At 40.3% G+C, this 21,096-nt stretch overlaps 1 protein-coding gene across 1 annotated transcript; it reads right to left on the bottom strand.

The window, feature by feature from the left end:
- Nucleotides 1-216: 216 nt before the first annotated feature.
- Nucleotides 217-6,877, bottom strand: MSMB (microseminoprotein beta). Its single transcript, XM_004467383.4, has 4 exons — nucleotides 6,770-6,877; nucleotides 4,695-4,800; nucleotides 3,618-3,723; nucleotides 217-472 (listed from the first exon to the last, which is right to left on the bottom strand). The coding sequence occupies exons 1-4, from the start codon at nucleotides 6,854-6,856 to the stop codon at nucleotides 343-345; spliced, it is 429 nt and encodes a 142-aa protein (XP_004467440.4). The 5' UTR covers nucleotides 6,857-6,877; the 3' UTR covers nucleotides 217-342.
- Between the last annotated feature and the right edge of the window lie 14,219 nt (nucleotides 6,878-21,096).

Genomic DNA, 21,096 nt, shown 5'->3' with positions numbered 1-21,096 from the left:
TGCAGGGGTACATAACTGATACTGGAGCCCTATGCCTACACCATTCCCCTTTCCTGAGTAGAGGATGCACGATGATTGGCTGAGGTGTATGAAAAATATTATAACTTTTCTTCATATATTTGACTCCTTCTTTAAATATTTGCATGGTCTACAATATGCATTAGATGATGTATATATATTTTATAAATTAAAAGGACAGACAGTTTCAAGTGTTTGCTCAAAAAAAAATTTTTACTGATAGTTAGGGCTACACAATCATACACTTTTAAGGACATAAGAAAATGAAGATGGGGCAGGCCTGGGGACCCTCATGCTGGGAAATGTGGGACCACTAGGGGCACATTACATTATCTCTGCTTCGAAAGGACAGGTCTTTTCTGGATTCTTCTTCTCCACCACAGTATAACTGCAGGTCTCCTTGTGGAAGATAGTCTCACACTTGTCTGTGTCAAAACCCACAGGTAGAGCAGCGCTGTCATTGAGACAAGAGCAAGACCTGTTAGTAGAGAAATAATGCCCAGCCTCCTAGGGCCAGCTCTGTGCAGAAAGCTGCCCACACTCCAGCTGACTGGGGACCCCTCACCAGGCCTGGGGAGGCCTTATTCTGGCCAGCACCTGCTTAAGGGCACTCCTTGGCTGGCAGCTCTGAAGTGTCCCTCTAGGACCTTGGATCTGTTTGTACCATTAAGTCGCATTGAGCATCTCAAGCATGGTTCTTGAATTCCATCTTTGACCCCAGAAGGACTTCATTGAGTTCTCACAGACCCAGAGGCAAGGAGCAACGAGCAGTGTGAAGCCAGGTTTGAGTCTTCTGCGGCTGAGGAACCTGCTCCAGCCTAGCTCTGCCTGTGTCCCCTGCTCAGGGACTGGCCAGCAGCACCATTGCTGTGTGCAGGAGGGGAATGGCTGTCTGACCCTTGGCCTTGAGGCCTCCCAGAAGAGCTCAGCTAATAGGCCATGCCAGCCCAGGGAGATGGAGCCCACGGAGAAGGAGATGAAAAGCAAGGACCACGTCCCAGGGGGAAATTCACCACCATATTCAATTTTGCAAATACCTTTGAGACTTGATTGCCTCCCTAAAGCCCATCCATACACCCAAGATTTAAAGTTTATACAGAAGCTCCAAAAAGTGATCTTGATTTTATTTTTGTGTAATGAACATTGCAATCCTCTTCCAAACGTGTAACATGGAAATCAAAGTGACTATGGGGGAAAGACTTTCCATGAGGTCCCCATGCCAACCCAGAGCCCAGCTTGGTGAGAGCAGTGAACAGACCAGACTTAGCAATCATGGACCTGGGAAGGTGGCGAGGAAGTGCACAGCTCAGCACCTCCCAGACCCCTCTCCAAAGGGCTTCGCAAGGGTTTAGGGTACAGCGATCAAATTGGGTGCAAATAGACACACAGATATGCTTAATATGGCTCCTACGATGGGTTTTCTTCTTCTCTTTAAACTGTCCCCCATTTAAAATGCAGAGATTTTTGCCCAAAAATCCATTTTCCCAGGTGTTCTGAAAAATCAAAAGCTAAAAACTTCTGGAGTGGCAACCACCAGCTGGAGCTGAGCAGTTCCTGCCCTTCTCCTCCAGTGCTGCTTCTAATCCCTGCTCACCCCTCTTAGGAATGTCTTTACCAGGCCCTTTTTTCAGCTGGTCCCAGGTATCCCCTGCCAATCTCCTGCCACTTGGACTGTAACACTTTTATAGTACAGAAATATTATCAGCATTGTGCCTCTGTCAAAAGATGGAAAACATGAGATTCAGTCAGAACACCTCATCTTTGAGAAAACTGCAAAAGAGCCTTCCTCAGCCAGTGTCATTTTTCTATATCAATTGCCTGATTCCTGGGACATTTGAATTTTCAACCCTTGCTTGTGCAGTGAGAGAGGATGGGAAGAAGCTCTATTCCCTGCGAGGTGGTGTGGTCTGCAGTGAACAGGAGGGTCAGCCAGATGAGCAATCCTGAGGGAGCTCTGTTCTGTGAGTGTGAAACACTCTAATCACATCTTCAGCAATCAATTTCCTGTCAAATTAAGTCGATATAACTATTTTGACCAGTTTTGGTAAGATGGGACAGTGCTAATGCTAGAATAGTCGATGAAAAAAAATCAGATCACAAAATTGCAGTATCAATTTTTGTTATGTACTATGAAACAGAAAAATGGAAAAAAAAAACAAAGGGCTAGAAAAGAGAGCAGAAGGAATTAAGACAAAATGCTAACAGTCATTACTTTTGGGTAATAAGATTTTAAGTGTTTTCCTTTTTTAAAAAATACTTTCCAATTGTTCTACAAGTAATATGTTACATTGAGAATTTGAGAAATTATAGTTTAAAATTGTTTTATGATTAAAAATGGTTGCTGTTGAAGAGAGAATAATTCTTTCCCAAGTTATTGGTAGAAAATGAAATTGTGTAATTCTGCCATCTGTGTACAGGCAAAAGTTGCTATGGCTGGATGCATATTTTGCTCAAACCAGACCTAGCTCTGTAAGTAAAACAGTTCAGAGAGAATTATTGGGCAAACCACAAACATCAATATGTTATTCAGAAAAGCTGCGCTAGTGGTTGGACAACCTTTGCCCTTTGCCTCGCCCTCCTGGGAGGTTTCCAGACTTGCCCAGGAGTCCTCTGCCTGGGCCTCCAGTATCCCACAGAGGGTGCAATGGACTGAAGAAAATCTCCAAGAGAAATTTAGCCAACATCTATATTCTTGCTATGGTAATAATGAAAATAAAAAGATCATGAGAAAAACAAACTTGGTAGGCGGGTGGCAGTTAGAGGACAGAAGGAATTGGTTCTGAACAGGCTCTGCCCTATTCCACACTTGGCCCAGGGAAAATCTATGAGAAGGTCATTTTGGCATGGCTGGGATTATGCAGCATTGGCAGAGGGATGCCAAATCCTGGTGACATGGAGACTTGTACTATGGAGGTGCCTTCAGATGTGGGCAATATGGTCACGAGGACTCTGTTTCCTCAGGTCTCCAGATAAGTCCATGATAGGGTACATTTGGGAATCACTACTTTGCACCAATGTCTGTCATCAAAGCAAAAAGCTGCAAGTCATGGCTGAAGTGAAGACATCAGATTGGTTCCAGAGAACTGAGGTGGTTGGTCTGGAGGGGATCCTACAGGCAAGCTGCTAAAGAAAAAGTAAACTAGGATCAACTGCAGGTATCCTCTAGACTATGCAAAATATCTGTTGGCCTCTGGGCTGCCTTGAGTCAAACCTGAGCAATGGAACAGCATGGGGTTCACAGCAGAAGTCAAACCATGGAGAATTCTTCAAACCTCTAGTCCCTTCCCTCTACTTTTTCTCAGAGCCACTGTTCCTGCAAATAGCCACAGGCCAAGGCTGAAGTAAAGAGCTGACAAACCACTAGAAGAGCTTCAGGCACTGGATGCCCTCTCCTGTATTCAGAAGCCCATCTGGATAGAGCTAGTAATAAAATAATTTGTCAAGTTTTAAGAGGAACTAAAGAAGTAGGACTGAACATGAAATCCCCTGAAGCATGGGATTTTGAAAGAGGGAAGAGCTGTTACCAGAGAGATGCTCAGCTCAGCTCAGCTCAGCAGCAGCTGGGTCCCCTCTTTAACCACTGCTGACTTGGGACTTACGTGCTGCAACAGGAAATTCCAAATTCTGTGCAAGAACACTGCTGGCATTCCTCAGTGTTCCACTCAGAGTTCAGCTGGTGTCGGACTCCATTGGGATCCTTGCATTCTGAAGAAAACATGCACCATCTTCAATAGAGTCCCCAAATCACGTAACAAGAACAAAGTTGTAAAGAAATGGAGGTCAACTCCTCCCATAAGGTATCCCTCCTACAGGGGGAGAATCTACTTGATTTAAAGACACCTTCATAGGGTGCTTCAGTGTTCACTTATGGCCATATTCCAGGCCATATTCCTGCAGCTGGTAATTTTTCTTGCAGCAAACTGAAGAATAGATATGTTAGTTTAAAAAATATGGCCTTCCTTTTTAATCTGATAGCTATTATGAGCCTACAGGACATTGGGGGACATAGCTTTTTACCCTTTGTTTTGGATCAATGTTTGCTAACCTGCTTGCACATGTGAAACTTCTTGAGTATTTAAAAAAAACACTAAACCTGAGTCCGCCCCAGAAAAATGAGTTCAGAATTTGGGTGGTAAAGGCAGGGGGCTTTGGTACCAGAACTACCTGTTTTTAGAAAGGTCCCCCAAGTGATTCGAATGTTTAAGTAGGGGTGAGAACAGCTGCTTTAGGTCCTTGATAGTCAAAAGTGTGGTGGAAGGACCAGTCACCTCAGCATCACCTGGGACTGGGTTAGACCTGCAGGCCCCTACCACCCTCCCAGACCCACTGAATCAGAACCTGCATTTGGCAAGATCCCTGGGAGATCCGTGTGCACTTTAAAGTCTGAGAAGTGCTGCTGTGGGGAGCTTCTAAATATGCAGATCCTACCCCATAGGCTCTGACTTCCCTGGTCTTGGATGGAGCCTGAGCACTGGCAAGTTTCAAAAACTGTCCAGGTGATGCTCATACAGCCAGGATTGAGAACCACTGTTTTATATAAATGGCAGATTGAAGACCCTTATGTTACTCCCTTTCTACATCTGTCCTAACCATCCTTCTCATGGCTTTCTCCTGCCAACAGGGTCATATCTACCAAGTTACAATAACATAGTTAATGTTGAAAAATCAGGACTTACCATGGGATGGATCACCTGGAGTGTACTCATTGGGGATAACAAAGCAAGCAGCATCGCACAGAGTCACGAAAGTGGCAAAGACCACAAGGATGCCCAGGAGAGAATTCTGCAATTTAAAGAAGGGTAGGGAATGGAGAAGGAATCAATTCTTCTAGTAAACGTTAACTGGGTTCCGTGTATGAGGAACCTGACTGGGCTCTGGAAGGTAGTTACAAAGGTGGAGCATCTACCTCGAATAACCTCGCAAGCAGAACAGTTCTACCCAACCTATAAAAAATGCTATAGAAAGACTAATTTTGAGCCAAAAGTCAGAGAACAAATCCTGATATATGGAGCTTTTTATTACAGTGGAAGTTCAGGTATCTCTTGTGGATAAGGTGATTTTTATCTGCTTTTCAGAATATGTGGAATTTAAAGGAGAAAAATGGAAGAAAGTAGAGAACTAATGAAACATCAACAAAGTTGTCATGATAAAGAAAACTCAGCTAGAGAAGTGTGGGGGACAACTGGACTAGTGGGATATGTGAGTGGAGAGATAGGTTAGGTCCAGGTGGTAACTACAGAATAGGAGGCTAGTAACTTCATTTCCAGATGATGAGGAATCCTGAAGGGCTACATAAGACCAATTAAACTAGGCTGAAGTTGGATATGTAGGGCAATGAAAAGTATCAAGTGGCTCTTATCATGTTTTTGAAATGAATTCATTAAATAAATAAACAACAGAATCTCAGGTACCTTTTAAAAAGAAAAACTGTAGGGAGGTAGGTGCTTTCTTTATAGGAAGTTCCCTAAGAAATTTATTACAAAGTGAAGCGCTTTGAAATAGTGTGCTACTCATATAATACTGTAAATACAAAAAAAATGTGGAATAAAATAGAAACCCAGAACCTGTATTTATAAATATTTAAACAACTTTGTTACGAGATAATTTTCTTCTTTAAAATCTGTAATGATTGGTTATTCAACAAATGAAATTAGAAAAAGTGGTGGATTATTTGGGGAGGAAGTAAAATTAATTTCCTACTGTAGTCCTCACAATGAAATAAAATCTAAAAGGATTCAAGTGTTAAATCTTTACAATAAGATCCTAAAATAATCAAAAAAAATATAGGGGAATGTTTAGCTTATTCTAAGCACAAAGGAAAAAGAAAAGACATAAATATGAGTAGGTCAAATCTCTCAAACCCCAGCTGATCTGGAGCAGAGAGAGGCAGGAACTTGAAAGGCTGAGAATCCAAAATGGTGATGAGGGAACTACTTAAATATATTATCTGTTTTTGACATGCCTTAATATAGGCAGAGATTACCCACTTGGCAGTTTCCTCACCTCTAAAAAGAGGGGTTCTCCCACTTTTGTGGGTGTCAGAACGCCTGGAGAACTAACATGGATCACAGAATCTCAGGCTCCTTCAAAAGGACATTGAGCCTTTGTATTTTTTCCAACTTTCCCAGGTGAGAACCACAAGAACACTGGTCAAAAGCAGTGCCTCTTGATATGCACATGAAGCATGAGGAGATCTTGTTAAAATGCAGACTCCTGTTCTGCAGATCTGGGATGGGATTTAAGATTCTGCTTTTGCAGCAAGTTCCTGTCCATGTGATGCCCAGGCCCTGGACTGAAAACCTCACTTGAATAGAGAGACTCTAAGTCCCTCCCTTTTTCCATATTTTATTCTTCCACCTTCCCTCCCTCCTTTCTTGTCATCCATTCCTGCAGTCAATCAATAGGAGCCCCTGACATGAGCAGGCACCAGGAAGAGATCATTCTTTTAGGGCCCCAAAATTATAGAAACATGAAACCCGACTGAATTTCAGAACTACTGAAAAGAAATATTAATCTCGGAAGATAGAAATGGTGCTAAATTTACCAAGGTTTTTTCCAAGTTCCCAAACTCTCCATATACTCTACACATGGAATTAAAAATCATATACACTACACAAAATAAATAACTAGGTCATTTTTACCATTGAATAATATTCAAGAGAAACACAAATCACAGCATACTAAAATAAGTAATACGTATCAATGCTTCTCTTTTCTTTTTTGGCATTTCTGTATAAAAACAGTTACCTACCATTGTGAGCAAGCAGGACTCCTTAAGGCCTTTATGCATCCAGAAAAGCCACGATGAAAGTATATATAGAAGACGGCAGCCACACATTTAGCATTATTAGGAAGGAGAATTTTCCAGGAACACACAGAGTGTTTACAAAGGGTTGTCTCCTATGATTTATGAGTTATCCATAAGTTAGGTCTCCACCCCAATTAAGTGTTTGCCTTTGTCCTTGTCCCTGATATGCACCTGCACTTGGACTGTGAGAATAGGGGAAACAACAACGCCCATATCCTGAGCTTTTGCTCAAAGCCACGTCAAATGCTAGGCTTATTAATGTTATCTTATTTGAGTCTCACAACAGTCCAAAAGCCTGTGATGTTAAGGTTATATATTTATTTTGTGCACAAAGGAAGAAGGGCTTGAATACTAGCTACACAGTCAGCTGGAGAAGCTGGGATTTGTATAGGAATAAAACTAGCCTAATGGATCCACCCAGTCAGCCCACCAGGCCTGGGGCAGTGGCCCAGAGGGCAGTGCTGTTAGGTTCTAGGGCAAGAGACCATGGGGGAGCACCAGAGCACCCCAGCTTTCCCATGACAAGCCATGTGTCTACACCGCTTGACCCTCTCTACTCCCTACTGCATCAGGCAGATCTTCCTATTCTTTGTTCCATGAAGATCCCCTTCCCCAAGTTCCTTCTGAACCACTTTATGCCTATCAGGATGGCCTTGGAGAGAATCAACTAACAGAACCTCCTGGTGTTTTCGTGGTATGTGCAATTTTGTCCCAAATGTTCCTCCTCACCACTCACTAAATTAACTGAAATCCCTCCCACAGTCTCCACTATGCCCTCAGATTCAAGCTCAAACTCTTCCTAAGTCACCACAGGGAACTTTCCCGGTACCATCCCCCTCCATTCCCCACACCTATCCGTTTGTCACCCCACACACAGTGTGCATTAGCGCTCTTGTTCCCCTGAGAGCTGGCTGCCTCCCACTCACCTGGGGTGCCACATACTCTGCACACCTCTGCCTTCTTGGATACGTCCAGACTGCCCCACAGACTCTGAGCTTCTGGAAGTCAGAAGCACATTTGTCATGCTTGGTGGCCCCATGGTTTCTTTTGAAACCCTAAGTTTGAAAAATTTCCTACACTGTGAGAAACCCACTTTCCCAGCATCCTTTGCACCTAAGCATAGACATGTGACCTGGGCACCCCACCCATACACTTCACACAAGACCCCCTTTTCAAGAGTATACATATGGACAGGCACCCTGCATGATATTCTGGGAAGGATGATAGTGGAGAGCTCTGACTGTCAGGGTAAGGGTTTCAGGAGTCCAGTGTGCAGTACCAGGGACATGAGGGACAGTGAGTTAGATGGTTGGCAGAGGAGCACTGCCTGGAACCATCCAACACTGGTTTGGGAGATATATCTGGTCTTGGGGCAACCAGATTTGTTTGTCTGATATTTCACAAAGCCTGTGAGTTGCTGTCTTATTTTCCTAGAGTTGTTGTAGCAAATCACGACAAACTTGGTGGCTTTAAACTACAGATTATTGTTCTCTCACAGATCTGGACTCCAGAAATCTGACATCAAGGTGTCAGCAGGGCTGTGCTCCCTCTGATTCATCTTTGCCTCTTTCTAGCTTCTGGTGATTTGCTAATCATCTTGGCATGGCTCAGCATGCAGATGCAGCACTTCAGTCTCTGCTTCCATCACCACATGGCCTTCTCCTCTCTTGTCTGTCTCTTCCCTTCTTATAAAGACACTAGCCATATTGGAGTAAGAGCCCAACCTATTCCAGAATGACCTCATCTCAACTAATTCCATCTGCAACAACCTTCTTTCCAAATAAGTTTACATTTTTAAATGCTGGGCTTTAGAACTTCAACATACCTTTTTTGGGGACACAAACCATGACAACTGACTAATATCCTTCAATAAACCCCATTCCTGCTCAAACAAGCTAGAACGGGTTCTGTTGTTTGCAATGAAGAGCTCTGATATCAAGACAGTGGCCATAACTTATTCCTGTTGATGTCTCTCTCAGAGACCAGCATAGCATCTGGTTGTTTTCAATCAGTAAAATGCCTAGAAAGAGCTCACTGGTGTTGGCAGGAAAGTAGGTCCCCTGCAAGGGGGAGGAGCCTGAGTTGTGGCTTGTGATGGGGCAGGGATATTGTGAGCAGTTGTGAGGGGCTGAGCATGGGGTGTGGGGGGAAGGAAAATGGAAGAAGCTCTCTCCAGAAGCATGGCAGCCAGTTCAATCCAAACCTGTCTTATTGCCTTTAGGCATTTAACCTTAAATCAACCTTCTTTACACACTGATATGGGACCTTTTTTTTCCTTTTAATTATTTGCTTATTTTAGATACACACTCATAAAACACATTCACATTCAAGGTAGAAAAATACAACATTGAGATAAGGAAAAGAAAATGAAAGTGTGGTTGACCTGTCCAAGGAGAGCTAGGATAGCATTTTGGTGGATTTTCTTCAAGAGTATTCTATATATTTTCATTCAGGAGAGCTAGAAATCATATATGCACCTTTCCCCAAAGATGGAACATTGTACATACTTTTACACAATCTGCTTTTCCCATTTAGCAATGCTGATGACCATCTTTGCAATCCAGTAGAGGTAAATCTGATCACTAATTTAATGGCTACATTTTATTTCTTGGAATGACCAAACCCTAATTAACCAATGGCCAACAATGTCCTGTCATTGACTGTTGAAGTTGTTTACAAGTTTTTTTTTCCTTTAACATAGGAACAGTGTTGAAATCCATACCCTTTGGATGAAAAATTCCCTGCATTAATGCTAATTTCCTTAGGATAAATTACTGAAAGTAGAATTTCTGGTTAAAAGTTATAATAATTATTACTATTTTATAATTTATTAATCAAATAAGTTGGAAACATTATCTTGTTTTAATTTACTTTTCTTTAACTGGAAAGTTGACATTTTTTATCCATTTATTAGTCAGTTTACTTCCTCTTTTGTGAGTAGCCTGTTTACTTTTGTCCTTTATTTTTATGTTTGGGGTGTTTATATTTATATTCTGGATTAGTAAATGTTCTTAATATATTGAAGACATTTACCTTCAACTGTTATACATGTTACAGATATTTTCCTCACTTTTTCATAGTCAACATGGTGACTATGGCATTAAACTTGAAGAATGCAAACTTTTTCTCATTTCTTTACCTTTTAAATGATATGTTTTGGCATGTAGATATTTTTAAGCAAATTTCTTGAGATATAGTAACATACCATACGTTCAATACAAAATGTACATTCAAAGTCTTGGTTTACTCACAGAATTGTATATTCATCATCACAATCAATATTAGAGCATTTTTGCTGCTTTAAAAAGAACGACCTCATATTCCTTTTAGCCCCTACTATTAACACTTAGCCCTGGTGTGGTAACTGTGTTACAACTGATGAAAGAATATTAAAGTATTACATGTAACTGTAGTCCATAGTTTGTATTAGGTGTATTTTTCCCATGTGCCTTCCTATTTTTAACACCTTGTAATAGTGACATACATTTTTCTAGTTCATGTAAGAACATTCTTACATTTGCACTATAAACCACAGTTATCATAACAATAAGGTTCACTATGTCATACAGTTCCATGTTTACTTCTCCAGTGTTCCTCCTAGTGATGTACACTACCCTAAAATTCCCATTTCAACCACAATCACACCCATAATTCAGTATTGTTAATGGCATTCAAAATACTGTGCTACCATCCACTCTATCCATTTCCAAATCTTTACAATCAACCTTATTAAAAATTCTGTAGAAATTAAGTATCAGTTTCCCATTCTCTACCCTCACACTATATCTTGATAACCTATATTCTAGATTTTACAATATGAGTTGGCTTCTTAGTTCATATCAGTGACATCATGCAGTATTTGTCTTTTGTGTCAGGTTAATTTCACTGAACATGTCAATAGGTTTCATCCATGTTGTCACATGCATCTGTATTTCAATCTTTCTTACCACTGAATAAGATTCCATTGTAAGTATATACCACATTTTCTTTTTCAAAAAAATGTGGTATATACCATTGGTTGATGGACACTTGGGTTGTTTCCATCTTTGGACCATTCTGAATAATGCCACAGTGAACATCAGTGTGCAAATATTTCTCATCCCTACTTTCAGTTCTTTTGGGTATATAACCAATAATGGGGTTGCTGGATCATATGGCAATTTTATACTTAGTTTACTGAGGATCTCCCAAACTCTTCTACAGTGGCTGAACCATTTTACATTCCCACCAGCTTTGAATGAGTATTCCTATTTCTCCACATTTTCCCCAACATTTATAGTTTTCTGAATTTTATTTTACTGTTGACACTTTTTTCTTTATTTTTAAAGTAGCTTTAGGATACATAAATGTTACATAAAAAATATAGATGATTTCCATATACTCCACCCCTCCCATCCCACAATTTCTCACATTAACGTCTTTCATTAGTATGGTACAATTGTTATAATTGATGTATACATACTGATACTAACCATAGTCTATAGTTTACATTATATGTTACACTTTGTATTTCAAAATATTATAGGTTTTGACAAAATGTATAATGGCTTGTATTCAAAATGCAATGTCATGCAGAACAATTCGAATGTCCCCAAAATGCCTAGTACTACACCTATGTATCCCTCTCCCTCCTCTCAGAAACTCTGGTGACCACTGTCTTTATATAAATGTTACAAGTTCTTCCATTACTAAAATACTAATGTCTACTTTAATCCATAGTTGCATTCCCCCCTTATGTTTGTTCATGCCTCAGTCTTGAGGATTTGGGGATGATGATGCCCACTCTGTTTGTAATTGAGAGGAGGCTTAGATCCCGTGGGAAAGATGGATGGAACTGTCTTGCTTACAGTTTTTAGATACCCTCTGTTTTGGGGGACAGTTTTTGTCCTTTATGAGACTTTTGTTAGTTTTTTTTGGGTAAGTCTGATGAACTGGAGAGTAGGTGTTGGCTGCAACTCTGCTGAGATTCAGGGCTCAACCAGCATATAAAGAGACCGAAGATTTCAGTCTCTGGGAAATATATTAAATGGGAATCATGTTACATATAGTTTCAAATAAAAGGTGCAGAAGAACCAGGTATGGGAAAATTATAAATGAGTTTAACTCTTAGTGGCCATTCTAACAGGTGTGAAATAACTTATTGTGGTTTTGATTTGCATTTCCCTAATAGTGTATTAGTCAGCCAAAGGGGTGCTGATGCAAAATACCAAAAATTGGTTGGTTTTTCCAATATCTATTTTTGGAATTCATAATCATATCAAACTGCTACAACCAGTGTTGAGCATCTTTTCATGTGCTTTTTAGCCATTTGTATTTCTTCTCTTCAAGTCTTTTGCCCATTTTTTAATTGTGCTTTTTGTCTTTGTAATGTCGAGTTGTAGAATTTCTTTATGTATTGTGGATATTAAACCCTTATCAGATAGGTGGCTTCCAAACATTTTCTCCCATTCACTAGGCTGCCTTTTCACTTTCTTGACAAAGTTCTTTGAAGCACAAAAGTTTTTAATTTTGAGGAGGATCTGTTTATCTATTTTTTCTTTTGTTGTTTGTGCTTTGGTTGTAAAGTTTCATAACCCATTGCCTACCACAAGCTCTTGAAGATTCTTCCATACATTTTCTTCTAGAAATGGTCCTGGCTTCTATATTTAGATCTTTGATCCATTTTGAGTTAATTTTGTACATGGTGTAAGACAGGGGTCTGTATTATTCAGCCAAAGGTGTGCTGATGCAAAATATCAGAACTCTGTTGGCTTTTATACAAGGTATTTATTTGAGGTAGAAGCTTACATTCATAAAGCGTAAGTTACTTCCTTCACCAGAATCTGTTACTGTGTTGGAGCAAGATGGCTGCCGATGTCTGCAAGGGTTCAGGCTTTCTCTTCCTTTTCAGGCTCCATGGTCCCAGCTACTTCCAATATCAGCTGTAGCCTGGGAGAAGTCTCGTCCTTCTCCAATGGCTCGTTCCTCTACAGGCTGAGCAGCTCTGTTCTCTCCACAAGGTTATCTGTAGATTATCAGGCTTTCTCTCTTCCCTGGGCTTCTGCCGTGTCCAATGGAGTCTTCTCTTTTTCCTCACAAATCTGCTGCTAAGTGTATTTACTTCCTGGGACTTCAACATTAAAATTCCAACTAATTCCTTGTCCTTGTCATTTTCTTGTGAGTCCCCACCTGAGGGGCAGGGACTCAACATCCTACTGACATGCTCCAATCAAAGCCCTAATCATAATTTAATCAAATAAAAGAGAAACTTCTGACAAAACAGTTTACAAACATAATCCAATAATATTTCTGGAATTCATGAATAATACCAAATTGCTACAGGATCCTCTTTTATTCTTTTGGAGTGGCTATTTGATTCTCTCAGCAACATTTTTTGAAGAGACTCTTCTGTCCCTGTGGAGTGGACTTGACAGTTTTTTCAAAAATCCATTAACCACAGAGGTGAGATGTAAGGACCTATTTTTGAACTTCAGTTAGTTTCCATTGGGAAATATATCTATTTCTTTTGGCAATACCATGCTGTTTTGTCCACTATAGCTTTGTAATATGCTTTGAAGTCAAGAAGTGTGAGTCCTTCAGCTTTGTTTTCCTTTTTCAAGGCAAGTTGGCTATTTTGGGCCCCTTACCCTTCAAAATAAGCTGAGTAATTGCCTTTTACATTCCTGCAACTTAAACTATTGGAATTTTGATTGGGATTGCATTGAATTTGTAAATCAATTTGGCTAGTTCAACATCTTAATGATATTTAGCCTTCCATTCCATAAACATGGAACCCCTTCCATTTAATTTGTCTCCTTTGATTTCTTTTAGCAAAGTTTTGTAGATTTCCATGCACAAGCTCTTTATATCCTTGGTTAAATTCATTCCTAGATGTGTGATTCTTTTAGTTTCTATGGCAAATGTTTTTTTTCTTCTTGCTTTCCCCTCTGATTGCTCATTATTAGCATACTGAAACACTACTACTACTGATTTTTGTGTATTCATCCTTACATCCCATCATTTTGCTGAATTTGTGTATTAGCTGTAGCTTTGTTTTAGATTTTCTGGTTTTTCTATATAGAGGATCATTTCTATATGGGTTGTGCAGGATATATAATGTCCAGCATCTGTCCCTATAATATCATTTAGGACACTCCAAGTCCCGAAAATGCCCCCACATCACAGTTCTTCTTCCATCTCTCTGCCCTCAGCAACTACTGTGGCCACTTTCTCCACATCAATGCTACAATTTCCTCCATTACTAGTCACAATAGTTCTATAGTAGAATATCAGTAAGTCCACTCTAATCCATATTTTATTCCTCCATCCTGTGGGCCCTGGGATGGTGATGTCCACTCAACCTCTATATCAAGAGGGGGCTTGGATTCCACATGGATGATGGATTTAATTCTCCTGCTAGCAGTTTTAGTCACTCTTGGCCCCCTGGTGTGGTGGTTGACCATCTTCACCTACTTGTTAGCTGACCTAGGTAAGTCCTATGAACCAGAGAGTAGGATTTGCAACTCTGCTGAGGCTCAGGGCCCAGCTGGCACATGGGCAGTCCAGAGATTCAAGTCTCCTGAGTATGCACCAACCCTAGCACCAACCACAGGTTATGTAAAAGTGACTGAAGAGGCATGTGTAGAAAAGTTACATCTCAGTCCAACTCCATCACACTCAGAAACACAAATTCCAAGGTAGGGCCCAAGAACATGGCAGTGAACTCTAGAGCCATGTGCTATGACCATAGAACCTGTGGGTCTCTGTAGCCCTCAGGAGAGCCAATACCTGGGGATGTATCTACTTCGGCTGTCTCTGAGGTCCTGCTGAGACTTGCATAAGTGCAACACCTCTGATGACCTCCGGACTCTCTTTTGAAGACTCTTAGCCATATAAACTCATTTGTCTTTGCCATTTCCCCCTTTTTTCAAGGTCAAAAAGCAGTTTTTAATACATGATCCTACATATAGGCTGAGGTATTATGCTGGTCTGAGTTGACCCTTTTATTCAAGGTCTCTTTCTAATTGCATCAACATTTGGTGATTGGTAGTAATCCCTTGGTGCCAGGGAGGCTCATCCCTAGGAGTCATATTATTTTTTAAATAAATTTTTTGACAGAAGTTATAAACTTATAATACAATCATGCACATGTGCAGAATTCCCATGCAACACGCTGCTATCAACACAGCACACTGTGGTGGGACATTTGTTACAAATAATATAATGTCATCTGATTGTTACCATGTCCATAGTGGACATTTTCCATACTGCCCATTATCAACACAGTACATCTTTGGCATAGATGCAAAAATAGTATATTATTCCTGCTAACCACAGTCCATAGGTCACTCCAGTTGTATCTTTCCCATACTTCTCCACATTCCCATTATCCTGCAATAGTCAAGTACACTTGCTCTAGCTACAAAGGACAATCTTGCATCTGTACCATCAACCACGATTCTCATCTATCCGCCTCTTGGTTTTCTGTGCTATTCTGTCCCTAGAATATTCTCTAGCTTTCTGTTTTCAGCCACATCTCCATTTATAAACTTGCCATTATTATGTGTTACCATTCACTCTATACATTTCTACACTTTTACAGTAAAGCTAATTATAATTGCTACATATATTAAACACCAGTAATCCATCTCAGTCCTCCTTTTATCTCCTTTGAGAATCCAACACCAGGACTTGAAGCTATTTTCCTACAATTTCTTCCAGAAGTTTTAGGGTTATTGCTTTTATTTTTAAGTTTTTGATCCATTTTGTGTTAATTTTTGGATAAAGTGTGTAAAAGGGTCCCGTTCCCTTCTTTTGGCTATGGATATCATTCTTTCACCACCATTTGTTGAATGGACTGTTCTGCCCAAGCTGTGTGGGTTTGACAAGCTAGTCAAAAATCACTTCACCATATATGTGAGGGTCTGTTTCTGAATCACCAATTTGGATCCATTAGTGTATGTGTCTGTTTTTATGCCAGTACCATGCTGTTTTATGACTATAGTTAGGTAATATAATTTCAAATCTAGAGAGATTTCACTTTTACTTTTTAAGTGTTTCTGGCTATTAAGGACCACTTACCCTTCCAAATAAATTTGATAATCATGTTTCCATTAGAAAAATGCTGGTGGACTTTTTATTGGGATTGCATTCAATCTGTTTGTCAATTTGAGCAGAATTGACACCTTAATGACATTTAGTCTTCCAATTCATGAGCATGGAATGTTCTTCCAATTATTTAGGACTTTTTTGATTTCTTTTAACATCAAGTTGCAGTTTTCTGAATACATTGTTGGGTAAGTTTATTCCTGACTATTTGAGTTTTATCTGTCATATTTTATTTTCACCACTCTTTTGACACTTTTAGTTACTTTTATTAATATAATCTTCATTTCTAGACTCTCTTCTAGGCCTCTCTCTCCTTTCTTTTCTTTTCAGGCTCTAGAAAAACCTTTAGAACTTTCTGAAAACCTGGTCTCTTGCTTAGAAATTCTCTCAGTTTCTGTTTATCTGTGAATATTATTAACTTTCCCTCATTTTTGAAAGGCAATCTTCCCTGATATAAGATTCTTGGTTGGAAGTTTTTCTCTAGCAGTATCTTAAGTATATCATACCACTGTCTTCTTGCCTACATGGTTTCTGGTGAGAAATCAGCACTTAGTATTATTGGATATCCTTTATATGTTATATATTGTTTTTCTCTTGCTGTTCTCAGAAATCTCTTTGTCTATGGTGTTTGACATTGTGAGTAGTATGTGTCTCGGAATTGGTCTATTTGTATATATATATATATATTTGGATAGGAGTACGTTGTGCTTCTTGGTCATGGATATCTATGTCCTTAAATAGGGTTGGGACATTTTCAAACCATTATTTCTTCAAATGTTCCTTCTGCCCCTTTTACTTTCTCTCCTCTTTCTGAGACATTCATGACACATATGTTTGCATGCTTTTTGCTGTCATTTAGTTCCCTGAAGACTTGCTCAATTTTTCCCATCTTTTCCTCATCTGTTTTTTAGTATGTTCACTTTCAGAGGTCATTTCTTCAAGCTCATCAATCCTTTCTTCTGCCTCTTCAAATCTGGTATAACATGAATCCAATGTTTTTTTTAATTTCATTTATTGCACCTTTCATTCCCATAAGTGCTGCTATTTTTCTATGTATGCTTTCAAGTTCTTCTTCGTGTTATCCCATGTCTTCTTAATATCCTTAATCTCTTTATCCATCTAATTGAATTTATTAAGAAGTTTTGTTTGAATATCTATGACTTGTTTTAACATCTCCTTTATGTCATCTAGAGGATTGTCTTATTCCTTTAACTGGGCCATATCTTCCTGTTTCTTGGTGTGGATTGAAATATTTTGTTGGTGTCTTGGCACCTGGCTTACTAGAGCATTTACTCTGGATGCAGTTTTTCTCTTTAGTTTAGGGCTTCATGCCCTTTCTCCCTTGCTGGTTGTGCAGTAGGAACCAAGGATGTAGTTGGTACTCTAAGCTGTGGAAGCTCAAGCTACCCTTATTGCCCCAGGGACCAATGAAGCTTCTCCCAACTTTCTCCTTTGCCAAGGGTAGGGACAGAGTCACAGCTATGTGGAATAACCCAAGTCATGCAGGCCCAGACTGTAGTTGTCCAGGGAGACTGATGAAGCTTCATGTCCCTTTCTCCCCTGCCTGGGGTGATGATGGAGCTGCAGGTTTGGTCAGCAATCTATGCAGTGCAAGTCCAAGATGATGGTGGTTGCCCTGATAGACTTCTGATTATTCAGTCTGTGCCAGCAAAGTGTACCTGCAGTTATCTGGATAGGCTGGTGCAGGGCCTGACAGCCTCCTCCCTGCCAGAGGTGGGGTTGATGCCTAGGCTGGGGCTGCAGGCTGATCTGGGTGAAAGAAACTGGTTTCTACCATCACTGGGATTTTTGGTATGCCCAGCTTCCCCTCATGCTGGGGACAGAGTCAAAATAGTGTCTACCAGCCTCTTTCTGACTGGGACAGGTTCAAAATTTAGCTATTCTTAGGGTTATACTCTAGCCAGCCAAATCCACCAATCAGTAGCTGAAATTGGTGGTCAACCATCTCCTCCTCCCCTGTTTTTTGGAAATGGAGCTTCCAATTCCAGTCACAAAATAGCTCTAGCTTGTGCTGCTAAAGTAAGATGCTCACCGGCCTCCGTGGCTTCACTGGTAATTTCCTGGAGAGGCTGGCGTATGTCCCCCCAGCTTCCTCTTTGCCAGAGATTGGGTTGTGTCTTATGCTAGAGCTGCAATCTGATCTGGATGGAAAGAAGCTGGTTTGTACCAGCACTGTGATTTTCAGTCTACCCCACCTCTCCTCATGCCAGGCACAGAGTTAAGATGGCAGCCACCAGTCTCTTTCTGGCTTGGACAAGTTCAAACATTAGCTGTTCCCAGGAATGTAATTTTACTCATCAATAGCTAAAGTTGGTGCCCAACCATCTCTTCCTCCCCCATTTTTTGGGAGTGGAGCTTTCAATTCTAGCCACAGTATAGCTCCTGAGGTGGCTTATGAATCCAGTGGAGGATGGGCACTGGCCTCCATGGTGTGGAGTGCTCTACTTATGAATCTTCTCTGCAGATGGGCAGTCTCCTCCTTTCATTCCTTCAAGGATGTTGCAGGATGCTTTTCTGGTCTCCTGGAGCCCCCAAACAGGTGCTTCACCTAGCCCCAGATAGCTCTGGGTGTTTACTAACTGACCTGTAGCAGAAGCTGACTCTTGGAGCTACTTATGCCGCTTCCATCTTGCTGGTTCTGCCCTATTCTTTTTCATGGATGCCTAGCATTCTGCTTTATGGATGTGTCAAGATAATCAATGTCACCTTGATGTGATGATTATTTAAGTTGTTTATGATGTTTGCTATCTATAGTCATGCTATTGTAAATGAGTGTTCACGTGCTTTTGAGCCCAGTTTCCATTTTTTAAAAAACAACTTTATATCTTGAAATCATTTAAGACACACATGAACTTGCAAAGATATCACAGAGTTCCTGTGTAGTCTTGACCCATGTTTCCCCAATGATAACATCTTAACCATCATATATGTTACAAACCAGGAAATTACCTTTGGCACAATAATTTGGTGTCTAACCAGATTCACACCTGACTCTGATTTTTTTTTCTATATGTAGGTTCGAGATCCACATGGCTTTCCAGGCCATTCCCACTATTGGTGTTTGTGAAGCAGGATGGTGTGGCTATGACTTTAGGCAGACAATCCTGGCTCTGTCACTTGCCCAAAGTAACACAGCACATAGTAAAGCCACTCTGTAACCAACAATCTCAATTAAATGGCTTTTATAAAATTCCTTGATCCATAATTATATCATTATCTCTCTTACCTCCACCATTTTACTAAGGGGGTAATTGAGAAGATAAAAATTGAAAGACAGAGATATCTCTCCAGGATTTCCAAGTGCCTGGGAGCTTTTAGGTTCTGATGCTGCTCCTTCCCATACCTGCCCGAAGAGGTTGCAGCATCTTCATTCAAGGAAAGAGGGTGGAGTATCATCAAGCCAGAGCACCAGGATGGCAGCATGGGTCTTCATTCCACTGGCCTTCCTTTCCCCAGACAAAGTATTTGAGCCTCCCATGACCTTTGCTATCAGGAAGTGCCAAAAGATGCTAATGGCCTGATAATTTAGAATAGAGGTAACAGCCATGTGTCTAGTAGGTAAGGTGAAAGGAGTTTATTGCTATCTCAGCATGAGACATTGTGCAAGTCACTTGCCCTCACCAATCTCAGATTCCTCTTTGATAAAGGAGGTGTCAGCCCTCTACCAGTGGTGCCAAACTCAAATGCTTATGAGGAATAGTCACAAAACATAAATATGTGAAGTTGGTATGGTGTTTATATATTATACATGAAGTAAGAGCTTTTGATTCCTTAAGGAAATACACTCTCACCCATTTTTCTTGAAACATATCACAACCACTGTTTCTCTTTATCCAAATTTCACAAGAGACACACAAATAAGAAATACTTTTTACCCTAAGGGGAACTGCATGAATATAATTTTAATACCTGCTGACACTTGGCCCAGTTTTGTAAGACAAGATGAGTGGTGGGGATATGTAACCAAACTCTATTTCAGCCAATTGTTTCAAGACCTCAGTAATACCAGAAAAGAAGGATATCCATATTTTATGAGAAATATCCCAATATTTAAATGCTGGCAAATAGTTCAAATCATTAAAAAATGCGTTCCAGGCTAAATAAAATATGTTGATGCATCAAATCCACTGGGAGCTCTAGGTTTGTGTCCCCTCTCCTAGATAATCTCTAAGGCCCTATCTTCCTTAGTTCCTTAGAAAGTAGAGCAAAATCTCTCTTGAGGGCCAGCACATCCCTCCCCCTCCTCAATTTATTGAGGGATAAATCCCAGGAGAATAAGAGAGGGTCAATGTGAGGGAGACTGAGGAAGGAGAGAAGGAAAAGTGTAACACACAAGGAGCAAGATGATGAGCTGACCACAGCTCTGCACAAATGCAGGTGATGTCTTTGTATGGGATGTCTTCAAAGACTTTGCAAGAAACTACTGTGTCTTAGAATGGCTGAGAAGGAATGGCACTGAAGAAGGATAAGTGATATATCTGCTGGCTTCCTGCCATCTCCTTTCTCCCATTGGTCAAAATCCACATCCCATTGGAGTTAACTTTGGAATTAACTTCTGGACTGCATTGGTCAACCTGTCCAAGAAGCAACTGCAGGAAGCCAAAGCCTCCATGGCCTGCACAGGCATGACTTTCTCTTCTTTTAAAAGGTTATATGTATGGGGCAGCAGCAGTCATGTCTTGAGCTTTATGGACACGGAAAATGACATGGGTCAATCTAAGATGCAGAGCACATCACAAAGGCCTGGACCTAAGGGGATTGGTACAGCCAAGCAGATCTAGAATAGTGTGAACCCTGCATCTAGTATAGGCCCCTTTTATTTATGGCATTGAATAATTCTAATATGAATTACCAATATCCAAATTAATACCCTGCGTTTCTAATGAAAGCCATTTTCTTCTTCCTTACTATCTGCATCCCTTATCTGATTTATTTTAACAACCCCAATATCCTTCTGATATAATTGTTTATATGTACAAATTTGGGTACACAAGGATATTCCTTATAATATTGTATCTATTAGCTGATATTAGAAACAATCTAATATAGTAATAAGAGTCTAGTTAAGAAGTTATGATATCCTGTTCAATCTCCTCCAAAAAATTGAAGAGGAGGGAAAATTACATAACTCTTTTTCTCTACCCAACTTCACTCTAATACCA

The sequence above is a fragment of the Dasypus novemcinctus genome, chromosome 6 (assembly GCF_030445035.2).
Source record: "Dasypus novemcinctus isolate mDasNov1 chromosome 6, mDasNov1.1.hap2, whole genome shotgun sequence".
NCBI lineage: Eukaryota > Metazoa > Chordata > Mammalia > Cingulata > Dasypodidae > Dasypus > Dasypus novemcinctus.
Note: the sequence above shows the minus strand (reverse complement) of the source record. Positions and strands in the feature narration are given on the sequence as shown.

Excerpts from the sequence above, each read along its gene's own strand:
- MSMB (XM_004467383.4), bottom strand. The coding sequence starts at position 6,856 with ATGTGTGGCTGCCGTCTTCTATATATACTTTCATCGTGGCTTTTCTGG. Across the intron at positions 4,801-6,769 it reads AGTCCTGCTTGCTCACAATG|AATTCTCTCCTGGGCATCCT; the intron begins GTAGGTAACTGT and ends TTTAAATTGCAG. Across the intron at positions 473-3,617 it reads GGAATTTCCTGTTGCAGCAC|CGCTGCTCTACCTGTGGGTT; the intron begins GTAAGTCCCAAG and ends TCTCAATGACAG.